Source organism: Epinephelus fuscoguttatus, linkage group LG1 (assembly GCF_011397635.1).
Source record: "Epinephelus fuscoguttatus linkage group LG1, E.fuscoguttatus.final_Chr_v1".
NCBI classification, from domain to species: domain Eukaryota; kingdom Metazoa; phylum Chordata; class Actinopteri; order Perciformes; family Serranidae; genus Epinephelus; species Epinephelus fuscoguttatus.
Window position 1 is genome coordinate 43,371,319 of NC_064752.1, and position 19,324 is coordinate 43,390,642.

The following is a 19,324-nucleotide window of genomic DNA, read 5'->3' on the forward strand; positions in this document are numbered from 1 at the left end:
TGGCATGAAACAGGAAGCCATTGTAATCAGGCTGAGAATAGGCATGGACAGTGGGCACGGGAGGGGAAAAACTACATTTCAAAATGCCATCTAAGGCCATTGTTACATGTCTGAGCCAAAACCTCAAACTAGATGTTGCATAAACACTTTGTTTTCACACATAAACGCATCATCTGGCAGATAAAACTTTAATCAGAAATATACTCTTTACTCCCAGTTTAGTTTAAAATGAGTCACACTGAGTTAATGTATTTGATGTATCAAAAATATTTGATAATGATAAAAAAGTCACAGTGTTACCTAGTATAAAAAGTGATATTTCATGTATTCATGGATAAAAGCAGGTTGTTTCTGAACTGTGTTTTTAGGGTGTACATTTGTATTGAGCCTCTGTTTTGTTCCTCTATTCTTGTTGACAGTCTTGTGTGGGGATGAATGTATGGTTCTAAAATTACAATAGTACATTTGTCCCTGTCACCGCATATTAGATAAAAACAGAGGCTCTCCACATTGTGTCAAAGCCTCCATTGTGTCACACAGTCAGGTGCGTGCCTGCATGCTGCAGGCTACTACCGCTAGCTCCGCCCATATCTACCTGAAATAACCCTGTCCCTCAAACTTTAGCCGGGGGGATTAATTAATTCTTCGGAGAACCGGTACACAAAGGTAAGCCTGTTAGCCTCAGTAGGCGTTTACGTAACACCTGCCAGGAATATGGCTACTGTCTGCTGTCTGTCCTGAAGGCCTGACATGCAACACACACACACTCACACCTACGCTAACACATGTGGGGCAGGTATGAAAGACGTAGTTGGCTCAGACTTTACTATGTGTAAAGGTTTAGTGCTTAATGGAGGAGAGATGATACTGTGCAGGTCACTACTGGCTAATCTGTAATGCCACACACTTGGCTGAAGTAGTCATTGTAAGCAGTCTCTCCCCGACTGTGGAGGTTTGTTTACATATCCTGCTCCTGTTTTACCTCTGAGTCGTAAGGATAGAAAGTGATGTACCAACGTACCACCTTAGCATATTTTAGGTGCACATGTCAAATGCAGTGTGCAATAACTCCTGTCTTTGTGATCATAATCTGCTGTTACTGGCACAGTTTGAGACAGGTTTTAATTTTATGACCATATTATCTTCAGTTGTGAGACCGTAGAAAATGGTGGAAGACTATTGGCCTGTGTTTACGCATTTTCTCACCCTAATGTATGTGAAAGTGATGTTTATCATGTTGTAGTTACTGTACTTGTGTAGAAATGACTAGTGACTGTATTTCAGCCTCTAGGTGGAGACAGATGGATGTCATTATGTTTCTGCCCATTCTTACTGTATGTATTTGTGGTACTTTATAAATACACCCAGTCCTGCCAAGACTGGTACTGTCTGAAGACCAGCTGCTGGTTAAATAGACCTGGACTCCAAACAATATTATCGTCTTACTGGAGATTTTAACAAAACGGCATTGTTGACAGGTGTTGATTTGATGTTTACGACAGTCTTTTTTTTCTTTCTTTTTTTTTTTGCCTTTTGGCTTTATTAGATTAGTCACAGTCAAGATACAGACACAAGATGGTGAGGGAGAGGAAGTGGGAAATGACATTGCAAAAAAGTCCCCGACTGTAATCGACCGTTCAATCAAAGTATATCCTCATCAGTCTCATCAGAACAAATATTACCAGCTGTTAGCTTCAAATAGAAGTGCAAGTGTTCTTCCCCTTGAAACTCTTGATCAAATTTATGCACATTTATTGTTCTGAGTATGGGGCTTTTGGGACAAGAAAATCAAAAGTTTTCATTCCCCTGAGAACATAATAGTGCTCGTCACATTTCTTGACAGTTGTCCTTTTAGATTGTAAGATATGGTGTGGGTTTATAGTTTGGCATGAGTGTGGCTCTAGGGGAAAGCTCATGGGGTGTCTAAATTGAAAAGGGTTCATCTGGAGCATCATTGTGCTCTGTAAATTTATTGATAAGGTTCCCACGGTTGTGAAATTCCTGGAAAAGTAACAAAATTAGAAAAACTTTTTTCCTATGCTTGGAACAGGTTCAGAATTAACAGAAAATATGATCATAAAAATCCCAAAACATGTTATGCAAAATCTGTTCCTTACTGTTTACTGATTTAAAATCTAGTCCACATTTAACACGATTCTTCCTCAGATCATGTTAAGAAAGCTGTTAGAATGTAACTACTACTACTCAATTAGATGGTACTCTGCATTTCTCACTAAGAGACAGCAAAGGGTGAGGTTCAAGTCAACCCTCTCTAATACATTGGAAATAAGTACAGGGGCCCCACAAGGCTGTGTAAGTTCCGCCTTTTTGTTTAGATTAAATACAAATAACTGTCAAAGCCAGCATTCATGTAACTACATCATAAATATATGATAATAATATATCAATCTTTAGATCAGAATTAACGGATGTTTTTAAGTGGTGTGAGGAGCATAACCTATTGTTAAATGTCAAGAAGACAAAAGAGTTGATCTTCGATCCCAGGTCAGTGGGCGACCACAGCCCTGTGCTTATTAACCAGGAGGAAGTTGAACAAGTGAGCACATTGAGATATTTAGGACTGTACTTTGACTGTCAGCTTGGATGGACAGATCAGGTAGAGCATGTATGCTCAAAAATTAATCAGCGTCTGCACTCTTTACATAGGCTCAGGCTATATGGTGTCAATAAAGAAATTATGCTATTGTTTTATAGGGCATCAATTGAATCAGTCATCAGATATGATATCGCAACTTGGTTTGGTAACTTGCCTGTTAAATTGAAAGCACAACTCCAGAATTTGATTGGACGAGCAGGAAAAATTATCGGCATGCCACCCCCATCCTCTCTCCAGGGGATATTTGAGGAGACGGTGAAGAGGCAAGGCCGCAAAATTGCTGGTCACCCAAACCACATCCTTCACAGCGAATATGAGTTGTTGCCCTCAGGCAAAAAGGTACAGGGTGCCAAACTGTAAGTTGAATAGATACAAACTGTATCTGTGTGTGTGTGTGTGTGTGTGTGTGTGTCTGTGTGTGTGGGGTTGCGAGATGGAAGGATTGTGGACATCTGGTGCTGTTTCTTATGTTTCTATGTTGATATGTGCTTTTCTCTTGTGTTATATGTAAACATAGGGAAAACAAGGGAGACAATAAAGTAACTAACTAACTAACTAACTAAATGATTGGGATATGCAGCCAGTTGGCAGGAGCAATGTCTGCTGAGCAAGTAAAGTTAGTTAGTTAATGTTAGCAAACACTAGAAGTTTGCTCATCTACAGATGCCTGGGAAGTGTGTGTTTAATTATGTATGGCTTTCAAATCACAAAATACATGGCTCAAGAGAGAGGCAGACACTAGCTTCACTGGATGAAGGTTCTTTATCAAAACGTTTGATGTTGGCAACATGTTGGAATCGGCTCTGGTCTAAAGGGGAAAAGCATCAAGACAACCAAATGACTTTGCAACAAACTGCCAGCTTTTGCATATATTTCACACCAGCTGTAGCTAGGCCAGATATCGTTACCACTTTGTGTCTACTGTATGTGTAGACACAAGGCCATTCCAATCCAGTTACAGTGTCTGTCTTAGCACACTGGTGCAAGAGCCTCATTATTGTGCCCTATGATTGCAATATAGGCCAAAAGTTACATGTTTTATACCTAAATAAAGTCTTGGAAATTGGGTTAATTATTATGGAAAAGTTTTGAAATATATTCATACAAATGTACCCTGTGTTGAGTATCTAATGCATACTGCCCTCAAGAAAATCCAATATCAACCCTACAATGGAGGTCCCCTTCTTAATGAGCCTGTTAAACCTCCTTATATTTCTTTTCTGATTACTCCCACACAAACACAGGTGTAAATAGTGTTTAAAAATGCTCTGAAAAAAAAAAAAAAAAAATAAAAATAAATAAATAAAATTGTGACCCACTAAAGAACAATGTAGGTTCTTGGACATCCTGGTCAAGGCATGTCCAGTAGTCGAAAGTTAAAGCAATTCCAAATCAGGTCCACCCCCAGAGGGACACTGAGGTTGTTGTAGGAATGTAAATATATGACACCTTAAATTGTGCCCTGCAGTTTTATTCAATTTTTTCATTATCACAGACAAATTTCCTCTGTCCCTTTCAGGAGCTCGTATGTAAGGCTAAGACACCTGTGCACCAACACGTGGGTTCACAGCACCAACAACCCCATCGACAAAGAGGAAGAGAAACCTGTTATGTTACGGGTGAGTAGCTGACAGCCAGGTCAGGATGTACAGCACGGCTGAGGTTTTCTTAAAAAGATAAACTAACAGTAATTGATTTTTCCAGATTGGAACATCAGCTGTAAAAGAGGACAAGGAAGCTTTTGCCATTGTACCAGTGCCACCAGCAGAAGTGCGTGATTTAGACTTTGCCAATGATGCGAGTAAAGTGCTGGCATCCATCGCTGGCAAGCTTGAAAAGGGCACCATTACACAAAATGAAAGAAGGTATGTAGAGGCGTATATAAACTCTGGACTTAAAATATTACATTACAATATGTTATATAGCGCTACTATGTATATACTTGTAAATATCTACTGTAGGGATACTGAGATTTCACTGCTGAACTTTGTCTTTAAAGTGGCCTGTGATGTCTGTTTAACTTGTACACTTACTGTATATACGTCCACTCCTCAGGTTTGTGACAAAGCTCCTGGAGGATCTAGTTTTCTTTGTGGTGGACATTCCCAACAGTGGGCAGGATGTTTTGGAGATCATGGTTAACAAACCCAACAGAGAAAGACAGAAACTCATGAGAGAGCAGAATATCCTGAAGCAGGTTGGTCTTAAACCTCAGAGACAGTAACTGCACTAATTTTAAAGTCTATGATTAACTACATTTTTGCATATTTAAACTTTCCATTCCAGATTTTCAAACTTCTCCAAGCCCCTTTCACAGACAGTGGAGATGGTCCCATGCTACGACTGGAGGAGCTTGGAGACCAGCGTCATGCTCCGTTTAGACACATTTGCAGGCTTTGCTACAGAGTGTTACGCCATTCCCAGCAGGATTACAGGAAGAACCAAGTAGGTGGACACACAACTCCACTCTGACCCCTGACACTATGGCCTTCTCTTTGCAGTAATCACCCCCCATTTCCTTGTCTTTACAGGAATACATAGCCAAACAATTCCGCTTCATGCAGAAGCAGATAGGATATGATGTGCTGGCAGAAGACACAATAACAGCTCTGCTCCACAACAACCGCAAACTGCTGGAGAAACATATTACTGCTGCCGAGATAGACACATTTGTGACCCTAGTGAGGAAGAACCGGGAGCCGAGGTGAGGCTCACAGGAAGGGACAGGCTTTGGCTGGTATATAAACTGGCAGAGAAGAAGTGGCTGCGGCCAGTTTGGGTCAGATTTGTTTGTATAACGACTCCTGAGGAATGTAAATGTATGTTAATGAATTCAAATGTGTGCAGAGGAGTATGAGTGGAACTGCTTGTGCATGACCTTGGCACTGGAGCTAATTTGCTGACTGTTAGTGTGTGCTTGTGTTATGTTTAAGCCCTGTCAAGTGCTGTTAATGATATGTGAATCAGGCTGATTCAGAGGTACAGACAAAGGACAGCCTCACAGTTTCAACTGTTATACTGTAGTACTGACAGAAGGGCATCAGTTTTTCCTGTACTTGCTGGCATATGCTGGTAATATAATCTAAAAATTGCCTATGCAATAACTTAACCCTTAAAGAGGACCTACTGTCATTTTTAGGTTCATACTGTGCATTTAAGATTTCTGTTTGAGCATGTTAACATGCTTTAATGTTCCAGTGTTATTTTCTTTGTGCTGTTTGTGCTGGAGCATCTGCATTCACCCTCTGTCTCTTAAAGCTCCCCCTCCCTGTAAAGCCCAGTCTGCTCTGATTGGTTGGCGTTTCTGAGTCCTCTGTATCTCAGCATCTCTGCATTGTCATTGCAGCCAGGCAATGACTGTAACAGTGTACAGCAGCAATTTTCACCATGAAAAGTCCCCAATAAAAGCTTCCAAATACAACCGAAATGAGGAGAAATTTACAACATAGGCAACCAAGATTACATGTTTGCCTGATGCTAGCATGTAGCTGCATGTACGTTAGTAGTGTACTTTAAGCTGGGGAATGACTGTGTATTGTGGCACTTTCACAGTTGAAGAAAATCCCCAATAAAAGCTTCTAAACACAACCGGCACTAACGACAGAATTTAACGTATGATCATCATCAGCATCAGCAACAAAGAGTACATGTTTCCCTGATGATAGCATGTAGCTACATGTAACTACATGTAGCAGTGTAGGCTACTTAATGGAAACACCTGCAGTAGTGTGCCAGGACAGGTGACTATATAAAGAAGTCCAGCACACTGTGATGTCATGCTTTAGTCAAAGTAGAAAAAACTGTTGAAAAAAGAGTATTCAGAACAGTCAAAAGCCTGAGGTTTTTTTGCTCACAGGGATTACTTATACATATGTTTATCTTAATATTTGAGACTTTGGCCATGTTTAATATAGACATCCTTCATTGTAACACTATATTTAAGACACAAAATATGTAAAAGTGTAATAGGTCCCCTATAAACTACTGTCTATGTAATATAATTAAAAAAATGAATCTATTGTTATCTCTACCCAGGTTTCTGGACTACCTCTCAGATCTCTGCGTGTCCATGCAAAAGTCCATCCCTGTGACACAGGAGCTGATCTGCAATGCAGTACTGGACCCTACCAATGCTGACATTCTCATAGAAACCAAGTAAGTCTCCCACTTTTTTATGTATTATTAGAAATCTTTTGCTAAACTGAAATGAAGGTTTTGAAATAGCATTTATGCTGTCCTCCAGATTGGTCCTGTCGAGGTTTGAAATTGAGACGCCGACGAATGGAGAAAGTCCAGTGGAGGCAGAGGATGAAGAGGAGGTCTGGCTGTTCTGGAAAGACAATTGTAAGGAGATCCGCAGTAAGAGCATTCGAGAGTTGGCTCAGGATGCAAAGGAAGGCCAGAAGGAGGACCAGGAGGTGGTCAGCTACTACAGGTGAGATGCTTTTGATTATACTCAAGGGTTGGGTGCTGAACTTGGTATTTTGCAGTGTACTGACCGAATTACATCATTACTACCGAGTACCAATCCACCTGTGCCAAATTTTGGTACCTGAGAGCACATCTGGGTTTGAGCGCTGGGTTTAGACCAGAGGCGAAAGTGCCCTGAAGCCTGGAAGTCAGCCATGTTGCTCCAACACTGGCAACTGAGTTCCATGGAGCCACCAGGTTCTACCTCAGACAGGAGGCGGTAGCGCCCTAAAGCCAAGAAGCAGGCCATGGCAGGAAATGAAGCTCTATGGAGCCATGGGGTTCAACTTCAAAAAGGAGGCTGAAGTTCCCCAAAGTCAGGAAGCTGGCCAGGGAGCTCCGTCAGCTGCTTCGTCAGTCACTTCATCAGCTTCTCAGTGAGCCAGAGCTATCGCTGCAGAGACTACCTTCTGTACTTGTTTCAGTGTCTGGTCTATTTTTCTTTATTATTTTAGTAACAGCCTAGTATGCTAGATGGGCAGCATTAACGCACACAAGCAGACAGACGGAGACAGAGGATTAGCTCTGTGGGTAATTAAAAAGGAGAAGAGGAGCAGAACTGCATTTTAATTCAATTCTGTTCAACAGAACTTCATTTATCTCGAAAGAAATTCTTGTGCTAATGAATGCTTCAAATTACGGAACTGGTACCAGTATCAGTTAAAATGTAAATGGTGCTCAACCCTATTGTGCACATGACAACATATACACAGTAATGCAGTATCCAACAGTCATAAACTAGGAATTTCAAGAATTGCTTGTTCATAAAAAATATGACGTGTGCAACCAAAGTATGATCTTCTGCCTTTATTTTTAAGTATTTAACTGCAAAACATTTTTTTATAAACAGAAATGTCATACAGTTAGAAAGTTATATACAAGGATATTGAATGTGACAATAACTACATTTTTGTTAAAATAAAGACATAATGCTAATAATTCCAAACTCACAGGTGTCAGTTGAATCTCTTTGCCCGAATGTGTCTGGACCGTCAGTACTTGGCCATCAACAAGATCTCTGGTCAGCTGGATGTTGATTTGATCCTGCGCTGTATGTCTGATGAGGACCTGCCCTTTGACTTGCGAGCGTCTTTCTGCCGCCTGATGCTGCACATGCATGTGGACCGTGACCCTCAGGAGCAGGTCACACCAGTCAAATACGCCCGTCTCTGGTCTGAGATTCCCTCTAAGATCGCCATTGATGAGTGAGTGCATCTCATGAATACTTTCAATTGTCTCGTACTGCCATTCCAAAGATGTCCCAGCATCTGTTAGGTGTGTTTCTTCTCTAATTATCCAGCTATGACAACGATGGAACCACCAGAGATGAGATCAAAGAGCGGTTCTGTCTCACTATGGATTTTGTGGAGAACTACCTGAGAGAGGTGGTGTCGCAGAATATTCCCTTCTCTGACAAGGAGAAAAACAAACTTACCTTTGAGGTAATGGTTCTTTGCGGACGGTCTGAACAGATAATTAGTTGCATTGTTTAAATGATATTACAAGTCACGATTTTTCCTTTTCTTGTCCATAGGTAGTGAACCTGGCAAGGAACCTCATATACTTTGGTTTCTACAATTTTAGCGACCTGCTGCGACTGACAAAGATCTTACTGAACATTTTAGACTGTGTCCATGTCAGCACCATTTACCCCATCAACAAGATAGAGAAAGGAGAGGAGAACAAAGGTAACCATCCAGCTCCTTCAGGCTTAACTTGTTTTATTGTACATCAGTTAGGAACCTTTTCTTTTACTACCTTGGATGTTGCATCACTGTACAAAGCGAGTCTGTTTTTTTCCCTTGGTCTCAAACATATTATTCAAGGACGATGCATTTATTTTAACACTGGTCAGCTTCTCATTTTCGCAGCAATGTACAGATACAGAACCTGCAAATAACTGAAAGGTCAAAACCATATCTTGATGTGTATTAGAAAACAAAGTATGACTTACCCTTGAAATGTTTTTAACTATGGGTCACAGTGAAGTTTTGTAAGCAGTAAAATGATTTTGTAAAATCCATTCTAAAAGTGACTTTTTAACCATAGTATTACTCTTTTCAAATCCATCTTCATTTTTATTTTTAATTCCCTATAGTCTCTTGTATAAAAAAGTAAAAACAAGTAAGATCAGTCTTTACAAGTAATCATACCTTATGTAGATTAGCATGTTTGGTAACATTTTACTTGAAGGTATCTACATAAGGGTGACATGACACTGTCATAACTATGACATGGCACTGCCATGTACCAGTCATAAACAATTTTGTCATGACAAAGACATCTTCTGGTAATGTCATCCTGGATAATGTCAAGTTGTCATAATAAGGACACCCCAAACACATTTAATGTCAACTTGTCATGACAAAGACAACTTCTGGTAATGTCACTTTAATTAATGTCAAGTTGTCATAATCAAGTCTTGACGCAAACAATGTCAACCTGTCATTACAAAAACCGATTGACACTTAATGACAGCAGCCATAAACGTTTATGACATGTACATAATGTTTATGACAAGTTCATGACAATGTCATGTCACCCGTATGTAGATACCTTCAAGTAAAGTGTTACCACATGGGTATATTGCTCTGTTTTTGCATGTACTGTAGCTGGCAGTAATGTGATGAAGTCCATCCATGGAGTCGGGGAGTTGATGACCCAGGTAGTGCTGCGAGGAGGCGGCTTGTTGCCCACCACACCAACTCATCAGCCTGAGGGAGATGTGGTGAAAACACAGATTGAACCAGAGAGAGAAGACATCATGGTCATGGACACGAAACTCAAGGTCATAGAGATTCTACAGGTGGGACATCAGGACACTGCTTCTTCCTTGAAAGCCAACACTTTTTGTATTTGCATTGTAACTTTTTATCTTTTCCTTCAGTTCATTTTAAATGTACGGCTAGACTACAGGATCTCCTGCCTGCTCTGTATTTTCAAACGTGAGTTTGATGAGAACAACCCACAAGCAGACAACACTGCCAGTCAGAACGGAACCAATAATGTCGCAGGTCAGATGCCGGGTAAGATGCCACCTGATTTAATGGACTTTTTTTTTTGTCATAGCAAGAAAAGCGTGGTTATAACTGTAAAACTGGGGAATTCGCAGGATCACTATTTGCAAGACTACGACTAGATTCCTTTTTGAGATTATTTTCAATCCTGCCCCAAGTGGAAAATATTACGCCAAACTCTCTTTCATAAATATGGCATAATAACAACTTCTTACTATCTGCAAAAACACATAACTCTAGAAACTGGAACGTGTAAAGGAACAGGGCAATTTTTGATGAAACTTGTTTCGTCTTTGCTTTTCCTGCAAATTGGAGCTATTGTTATTTTATTTTATTTTGTCTCCCAACAGCTTGAAATGGATTTCACTGAAATATTAATTCTTTGATATTTTATAATAACTCTAGGAAATCTTGATTTTGAGAACATTGAAGAACAGGCAGAGGGGATTTTTGGAGGAAGGTAATCTTAGCTTAAAAGTCTTTCCTAAGCTATTTTGAGATAAGGTAACACAAGATAAATTTCATGTAACTTTTTTTCCAATGACTTCTTAGTGAGGAGAATACTCCCCTCGACCTGGATGACCACGGTGGTCGTACATTCCTTAGGGTCCTGCTGCATCTGACAATGCATGATTACCCTCCCCTGGTGTCTGGAGCGCTTCATCTGCTCTTCAGACACTTCAGCCAGAGGCAGGAGGTTCTCATGGCCTTCAAACAAGTGGGTCTTACCACTCTTTAATACTTCATTATAATATCTGCACATGCACACATCTGGGCCAGCACTCATAAATTCACAAGTACAAAACTGACAACAGAGAAATGTAAGGATTTCTGAGATGAAGTTGATGCAAATCCTGTTGACACTCCTCATTTACTGTAAATGTAGGTTCAGCTGCTGGTGACCAGTCAGGATGTGGATAACTACAAACAGATCAAGTCAGATCTGGACCAGCTGCGTTCTATTGTAGAGAAGTCTGAACTGTGGGTTTATAAGAGGCAAGGAGAAGATGGGATGGATGGAGATGGACCTTCAGAATCTGACAACAAAAAGAAGGTATGATGTGCCGCAAATGAAAACATAAAACGTTTGTTAAACTGAGGAAGACAGTGAGTTCATTGTGGAGCCTACCAATGCTGACAGTCATTCCTTTAGGAGTGGCTCCTAAAACCTGAAAATGAGCTAGCATGTTTGCACTTCCAGATCCCTTGTCTCAAAGTCAATGGATTTTTTGAACTGGTCTTTTGTTACATACCTGAAATGAGACCTGTCATTAACACAAGCTTAGGAGACTTTCACATTTGTTCTACGACACAAAATATGTCAGTTAATAGCCTACCTGTGAATTTTGCAATTTTTATCTGTCTTTCAACAGACAGTTGCTAACATGTGGCTAAATGAGAGTACAGAACATGGTGGTGATGATGAAGTCATGTGACCATGGAGTAGTTTGTTTATGGCCTAACATTGTAGCTTGCAGTGTTGTCGATTGCATTTCTGCTTCAAAATGTATTAAAGTGGTGTCAATTTGTGAAGATTTTCTTGCTGAACAAAACGTTTAAGTGTCAAATTCTGTTTGTCACAGAGCTTATTTCCTACAATAATCCAAATTGTTTTAAAAGCTTTAATGTGCTCTCTTCCTCTCACTTGGTATAGTCCTCAAAAGATTAGAAACTACTTGAATTGCTCTCTCCAGCTGATTTAAAGCGTTCTTGTCATTGTCATTGTGCGAAGGTGTTGTAATATTTCTACATGTTACTGTATATCTTTTATGTTTTTTTATTGTGGTTGTTGCTTGACTGTAACGTTTTCTTATGCTGCTGTCTTGGCCAGGTCTCCCTTGAAAAAGAGATTGCTGATCTCAACGGGACTTAACTGATTAAGAATGGGTTACATAAATAAAATAAAATAAAAAATCTATCGGATTTTTGTCAAGGGAACTGGGGCAATCTCCCAAAGCAACTCCAAAAAAAAAAAAAAATCCCTGCAGCAATCTGTTAGTGAAATACTGTAAGATTCAGAGGATTTTTCTCCTTATTTCTTGTTTAACAGGGAGACTCACCTACATCAGACAAGAAGAATTCAGAAAGCACCAGCAGTTACAACTACAGGGTTGTAAAAGAGGTATGCTCATTTGTATATTAATCTTGTATTTTCATGTTGGTGATTTGTTGCCTGTAATTAAAATCCTCCTGCTGTGTCTGTGTGTGTGTGTGTTCAGATTCTGCTGCGTCTCAGTAAGCTGTGTGTCCAGGAGGGGAGCTCAGGGAAGAAGAGTAAGAAACAGCAGCAGAGGCTGCTGAGGAACATGGGAGCTCACAGTGTGGTGCTGGAGCTCCTACAGATCCCTTATGAGAAGGTGCAACACTGAAGCTGACAGTTGTATCACATGCAGAATAATTAGGAAGCATTGCAGTTCTTCATAGCGTTTACACAATGCATTACAGTTCCCCATTAATGTAAAGTAAATTAACAGGAAGTCTTACCGTGTGTTTTCTGTATTAGGGTGAGGATGTCCGAATGCAGGAGATCATGAAACTTGCTCATGAGTTCCTGCAGAATTTCTGTGCAGGGAATCAGCAAAATCAGGCTCTTCTCCACAAGCATATCAACTTGTTTCTCAACCCAGGGGTGAGTAGTGCGAACATCTTGGGTTTACTCGTAGGGATTGATTTCTACAGTTGATGTGGTTCAATTTCCAAAATACAGTAGTACCTTTGTCAAGGAAAATTCACACGTCATTATTAATTTTTACAGACTGTCCTTCTTGTCCCCTCTTTTTCCAACTCTCTTGCAGATTCTGGAGGCAGTCACCATGCAGCACATCTTCATGAATAACTTCCAGCTGTGCAGTGAGATTAACGAACGAGTGGTTCAGCACTTTGTCCACTGCACTGAGACTCATGGTCGTCATGTCCAATATCTCAAGTTCCTGCAGACCATTGTGAAGGCCGAGAACAAGTTCATCAAGAAGTGTCAGGACATTGTCATGGCGGAGGTCAGTTCTGTGATCTTTAGGCCAGATGAAAGAACATTTGTGGCACTAGTCATATCTGCCACAGAGGAGAGAGGAGAAATAAAGCTGAAAAAAGTGGTAGAAAGGGTGGTGATAATGTATGAGGTTTTTGTGATGCTACCATTAATGCTAACTTACAGATGAACTGTTATCTTTTGGTAATAAGACTGTACTCTCTGCTGTGACTCTCCGTCACTCAGCTGGTGAACTCAGGCGAGGACGTCCTGGTCTTCTACAACGACCGTGCCTCCTTCCAGACCCTGGTCCAGATGATGCGTTCGGAGCGGGACCGCATGGATGAAAACAGCCCTCTAATGTACCACATCCACCTGGTGGAGCTGCTGGCTGTCTGCACTGAGGGCAAGAACGTCTACACTGAGATCAAGTGTAACTCCCTGCTGCCCCTGGATGATATCGTACGGGTCGTCACCCATGAAGATTGTATTCCTGAGGTATAGATAATGACTTTTATTTATTTATTTTGAGGTGAATAGTGTCTTATTTGGTATTCAGAATCTTTGTGCACGGAAACAAACTGCTTGAGGGCTAGTTTCTATCCATGGATTACCAGTCCACCCGTGATAAATGTATCTTATTTAAGTGTGTTTGTTTGGATCCTAATAGGTGAAGATTGCCTATATCAACTTCCTGAACCACTGCTATGTGGACACAGAGGTGGAGATGAAGGAGATTTATACCTCCAACCACATGTGGAAGCTATTTGAGAACTTCCTGGTGGACATTTGTAGGGTAAGCCACCATAAATTTGGTCAAAGTGAGTTTGACTATTATCAAACGATGTGGTCGATAGAGGAAGAGCGCTGTTCTGCTTTATATTATGTCATGGGTTTGGGGGACTGTGTCAACACAGCATGCAGTAAATATGTTACCTGCTGCCCACATGCAGGAAGTGTGATCCAGTGGCTGTGCGTCATGTTGATGTCTTTTCTGCCCTTGCCTAGGTGTGCAACAATACCAGTGACAGGAAGCATGCGGACACCATGCTGGAGCGTTATGTAACTGAGACCGTCATGAGCATTGTCACATGTTTCTTTAGCTCTCCTTTCTCTGACCAGAGCACAAGCCTGCAGGTAATCTGGATTGTGTACTACTGCATTTGAAATACATATTACAAACACTCTAGCAGATGCTATTTGAAGTCTATGAATCATGTATGCATATGTTAAAGTTGAACTGTTTGACAGAGGGGAACCATGCTCACATACCACTACATACATATCTATATACAGTATATATATTATAAAATATGATTCTTTCCTGTGCATAGATGGCTCGCCGTTTGTATGTAAGTAACGGTAACTCTCCCCCACGTTTTGTTTCCCAACCCTGTGTGTTTATTAACAGGCTCTGAATCTTAGGAAGTATCTTCTCTGTGTGGGTTTACACGTTCTCATAGCTTAGTCAGCACACAGACTCTGTTGTTCCCAGATCCGTGGGTGTGTTGCACAAGGTTTTGCTGGGACGTGGTGCAGATGATGCATTCACGCATCGTGGTCACTCCTTTTCTTAGACCTTGGTGTTACGGTGTCCTTTCGCCCACAACTTTCCCAGTAAATCATGACCATTACGCCTCATAGATGGCTAAATCCCTTGTGCAGTAACATTGTGATGTAGTATTACACAACTGGCACCCTGATAGCTTGTTCTGTGGAATTGTTTCATTCCGACTTGGCCCCAGTAGAAATGGTTGATTTACTTTCATGTTGGCCTTTGCACATCCTGAGAATTCTGCTTGCTGAGGTTAACCAATAAATGATGACATCATAACCCTCTTTTTCTTGCAACAGGCAGCCATTCTTGGAAAGATAACGGAGGTATTTATTGTATTCTAAGGCTGTGGCCAGCTCATAGATGTTGTTCTTTTGTCATGGTGGGAAAAACAAGTTTTACTCTGCTAAACACTGCTCTGGTGTAATGTGTTGGGATTGCATATGATCATAAACAGTTGTCCGACTGGATCCAAAGCTGCACTGTAGACCCTTCCACCATAGATGCTATAGTATCCTCACATTAAGATCTCTGGCACAAAGTGGGTTATGCGTATATCCTAGTCAGGGAGCACAATTGACACTTATTCAATCTGTATTCACTGTTTTTGTACTCCATCTCTCCTTTGCAGTATTTGTTTTGCTTTGAGTTTTTACTCTCTTATTGTGTTTTTTCCTTTGATTTGCTCTCTCTGTCCCTGTCTTACAGACTCGTCAGCCAGTATTTGTACAACTGCTTCAGGGAGTGTTTAGGGTGTACCACTGTAACTGGCTGAACCCGGTTCAGAAGGCCTCAGTGGAGGCTTGTATTAAAGTACTCTCAGACGTGGGTAAGATACTGGCCTAACATCAATCACCTGTCTCTGCTTTCATTTTATAAAAGGGCATCGTGGCACATGATAAAAACATTAAATATAAATATCTATATTCTTACCTGTAACCAGCTAAAAGCAGAGCCATTGCCATCCCAGTGGACTTGGACAGTCAGGTGAACAACTTGTTTGTGAAGTCCAATAATGTTGTGCAGAAGAGCATCCTCAGCTGGAGGCTGTCTGCTAAGAACACCTCCAGACGAGACTCGGGCCTGACTTCCTCCAAGGACTACAGAAACATCATTGAGAGGCTACAGGTCGGGGGCATAACATGCTGTACTTTTTTCCTTACAATTTTTAGTAGAATTAATTTATTTGTTTGTTTTCCATTCATTTAAATTTATTTGATACTTTAACCAGACGTCATCTGACAGCGACCTCTCAAGCAGGAAGGTGGCGGGATGGCAAAAATAAAACCCACTGGTTAAATAAAACATTGCTTTGTTTGAAGAACAACTGTTCAGTCAGACGTTTGTAACTCAAATTTATTTATACGTATATTTTATATCGTTTATCTCTCTGTCGGCCGTGTGTATTACACAGGCCAGTTTATTAAGGACAACAGGAAGCAGTAATGGCTTGTATAAAATACATTAGCTACACGTGATTGCAGAGTGGTACAACATATCAAGTTCTTTTAGTAGTGGCAAGATGGTCATTTGTGCCCTCGTCAGTCTGGCAGAAAGGAGCTTGAAGTGGACTAAAGAAGGTGCAAGCATGCACACGCAGCCTTGACTGGTTTTGTATTGATTAGATATTCGACCAACTAGTAGCTCCATGTTTATACTAATTTAATTTAGGCCACTTTTACACTAATTACACAAAAAGAATAAATGGCACATCAAATATGTCTTGTATATCATTTATACAAATCATAAATTTAAGATGTTGTAATTAATATGTTAAAATATAATTTATTAATATATTAGATATCAGTACAATTACGCTGTATACACTGTATACAGTTATGTATACATACATGTACTGTACATATTTACCTACTTCATACAGTACAGTTCATAAAGTAGTCTATTACATTACCAATTCAGTATGTATTCCAGCACTCTTTGCACTATTTAATTCTTGTTTACAAATCACAGAAGCAGTTCGACTTGTATATAGGCATTGTATGTTGTTCATTGTTGCTTTATACATATATTATATACTTTTTTCACTTATTTGTAGATAATGTAGTTTATTTTGCCTTTGTTTAGCTTTCTTGTCCTTGTTTTTAGCTGTTCGTCTATTTCTATCTATTGTTCTGAAAATTGTCCTTGAACAGTGTGAAACAATGGACCTTAGTCACAGACAGTGTGTACACACAAATTGGTGCTTAAACGGTGTGTGCAAACTTTTTGCGCACTGATCTGGGATTCATAAATTTTCCTATTAACAGGCATGCAGGCTATAAGATTCTGATTTACAGCCAAGCAGATGCCTTGCTGAAGAGAGCGCTTCTTCAGAAACCACAATAACATATACGTATAATAGAGGTGATGAATGGTTTATCAGATGTTTTTGATTAATAAGACAAGATTAGCTGCAGCTATGTAATTCTCTGGAATAACGTTTGAGTCATCGGACACACCGTCGTCAGTCTGTCCACCATCGGTTTCCTAGCTACAAGGACATTTCATAAGAAAATAGCAGATTGTGCTGGGAAGTGTTTCCTTTCATAGAGAAAGGTGGATGTGTGCTGATTGCAGATAGCGGGCACATGCCTGTCATTTTAAAATTATTTGGATTCACTAACATACGCACTGTAGTAAAAACAAAATTGGCTGGCCGCACATGTCATGAGTCTGACAGTAATTTTGCATGTGCACTTATTTTGTGTGCAAACATTTCTACACATAAAATAGCAAATGAGGCCTGTTGGGAGTGACAAAACCCCGTGAGTCAGATTCCTTGCAAACATACTGGGCCAATAGAGCTGATTCAGATTTAAAAAAAAAAAAAAAATCAACAATGATTCGCTTAAGTTCAGACTGCTTTTATATCTTAGTATATAAAAGTGGTGTGTATGTGTGATTTTTGGTAATATCCCAGGAGTGCAACCAAGATAAAAGAGAAGTGGTTTCTAATTGCATCCTGTTTTTAGTCATTGGCTGTTACACCCTTTTTTCTTGGAAGACATGACTCAGTATTCACTGGAAGTCTGAAAAATGTCTGAATTGTCTGGTTCAGTGCAGCTGTTATCTCTGCTTACACAGGTTAAGGGTGCGGATGAGGAGTTCATATTATTTTTAATCAAAAATAACGATTCCAGTTATGAGACCAACCCAGTCATAACACTGAGTTTCCAAGGTTGTTTTGGGTATTTCATCAACCCATTCCTAGGCAGAGATGATCAGGTTCCTAAAATGTTTTCCTTCCCATTTCTTGGTTGCCTTGATTTAGGGAACAACATTTCCTAGAATGTATGCTTCAACACTATTCATTGTCTGTTCTGTTTTTTCTCAACTTCTAATAGCCCTTTTATTCTGACACTCACTAGACAGCCCACACAGTACTCTAATCATCACCAGACCAGCAGCTTTCATGGTACACCTTCACATATTTACATATTTTCAAACTAATCATCACCAGACGTGACAGGAAGTACATAAAGAAGTGGAACATGGTGGTGCATCAGACACAGGGTTTGCTTTGTTTAAGTACAGTGTGTAGTCTACTGGTTATGTTACTTACTGTTTCTCCAAGATTAAATTATAAAGCTATATTTGGCTGGATTTCTTAGATAAAATATCTGATGTGGATGCATGTATGAAAGATGCTGACAGATTGGAGTCAGAAGCAATCCTTTAACTCTGCACAACAGACTATCTAATAGTTCTCTTAAAGATTTAATGCACTTTAATATACAGTATGTAATAGTAAGTGGATTGCAATTTTTAACAGGAACCTCCCTTGTTCTTCAGCCCATTGTACATAAACATGGATTCATGTCAACATTTCGATATTTGGTCATTTGGTTGTTTTTTTTTTTTTTTTTTTTAAATAAACAACAAAGTTTTGTCAGTCAGAATTTTGAACCTTTCTTCTGATCATAAATACAATTTTATAGCTTGTAAAGGCAGGATGAGAAGCTGCAAACACTTTTTACCTATACTCTGGTCCTACTAAGTGCCACTCTCCCTCATTCAGTCTGTGTCTCCTTGAAGCTATGAGTGACAGTTACAAGGCAGAGTCTGGACTATGGGTTTTCATCTAATTTCCAATAATCAGAGTCATGGCTTTCAGCATATAAAAACCTCTTAAAACCCACTGGGTTACTACTGGCTTGGTCTGATTCTAAGCGACCTAGCATTGTGCATCAAAATATAACATTAAATGTTTACATTTTTGTCAGTATGGACATGCTAAACACCGTTAGCCCAGTTAGAGTCTTCTTAATTCAGTGGCTCAGTTCAATATACAGAGACGATGAGCACCATGAGTTGGTTATTCCCTACCTTTAGAGTGGTCCTGAAGTCTGAATGTGTGTCCAATCCTTGATTATTTATATTCGTTTAGTCTGTAAAGGTCCATCTATCAAAAGAATCAAAAGGTTTTTCATAAAATTAATCCAAGTTGTGAATATTTTCATGTGAAGTCCGTTACCAACTGTATTCTAACTTTGTTAGTTAAACGGGCCACAGCTCTTCAGACATAAACAATATTTTTTCATCCTCCTACATAGTGTTATTGGGTATGCTGGTTTTGTTACCTTGTTGACTAAAAAATAAAAGTGTCTCTGAGCTTTTCTTTGTATTTTATCTTCTTTTTTTTTTTTTTTTTTTTAACCTTAGGACAGCCCCCAGAGTACAGCATGTGCTTCTAGTCT

At 39.9% G+C, this 19,324-nt stretch overlaps 1 protein-coding gene across 6 annotated transcripts in view; it reads left to right on the forward strand.

Moving 5' to 3' along the window:
• The window catches only part of itpr1b (inositol 1,4,5-trisphosphate receptor, type 1b), a 130,051-nt gene that overhangs the window by 37,399 nt on the left and 73,328 nt on the right, over positions 1 to 19,324 (forward strand). For all 6 annotated transcript variants that reach the window (XM_049581621.1, XM_049581651.1, XM_049581631.1 and 3 more), the window contains 24 exons: positions 4,137 to 4,236; positions 4,322 to 4,482; positions 4,673 to 4,814; positions 4,904 to 5,062; positions 5,149 to 5,321; positions 6,653 to 6,772; positions 6,861 to 7,052; positions 8,041 to 8,292; positions 8,388 to 8,529; positions 8,622 to 8,775; positions 9,700 to 9,893; positions 9,975 to 10,113; positions 10,510 to 10,564; positions 10,657 to 10,822; positions 10,991 to 11,158; positions 12,155 to 12,226; positions 12,324 to 12,461; positions 12,608 to 12,733; positions 12,900 to 13,100; positions 13,319 to 13,570; positions 13,743 to 13,868; positions 14,081 to 14,209; positions 15,336 to 15,456; positions 15,571 to 15,755. In XM_049581621.1, coding sequence (XP_049437578.1) covers positions 4,137 to 4,236; positions 4,322 to 4,482; positions 4,673 to 4,814; positions 4,904 to 5,062; positions 5,149 to 5,321; positions 6,653 to 6,772; positions 6,861 to 7,052; positions 8,041 to 8,292; positions 8,388 to 8,529; positions 8,622 to 8,775; positions 9,700 to 9,893; positions 9,975 to 10,113; positions 10,510 to 10,564; positions 10,657 to 10,822; positions 10,991 to 11,158; positions 12,155 to 12,226; positions 12,324 to 12,461; positions 12,608 to 12,733; positions 12,900 to 13,100; positions 13,319 to 13,570; positions 13,743 to 13,868; positions 14,081 to 14,209; positions 15,336 to 15,456; positions 15,571 to 15,755 — 3,667 coding nt within the window. The remainder of the gene's footprint in view (positions 1 to 4,136; positions 4,237 to 4,321; positions 4,483 to 4,672; positions 4,815 to 4,903; positions 5,063 to 5,148; positions 5,322 to 6,652; positions 6,773 to 6,860; positions 7,053 to 8,040; positions 8,293 to 8,387; positions 8,530 to 8,621; positions 8,776 to 9,699; positions 9,894 to 9,974; positions 10,114 to 10,509; positions 10,565 to 10,656; positions 10,823 to 10,990; positions 11,159 to 12,154; positions 12,227 to 12,323; positions 12,462 to 12,607; positions 12,734 to 12,899; positions 13,101 to 13,318; positions 13,571 to 13,742; positions 13,869 to 14,080; positions 14,210 to 15,335; positions 15,457 to 15,570; positions 15,756 to 19,324) is intronic.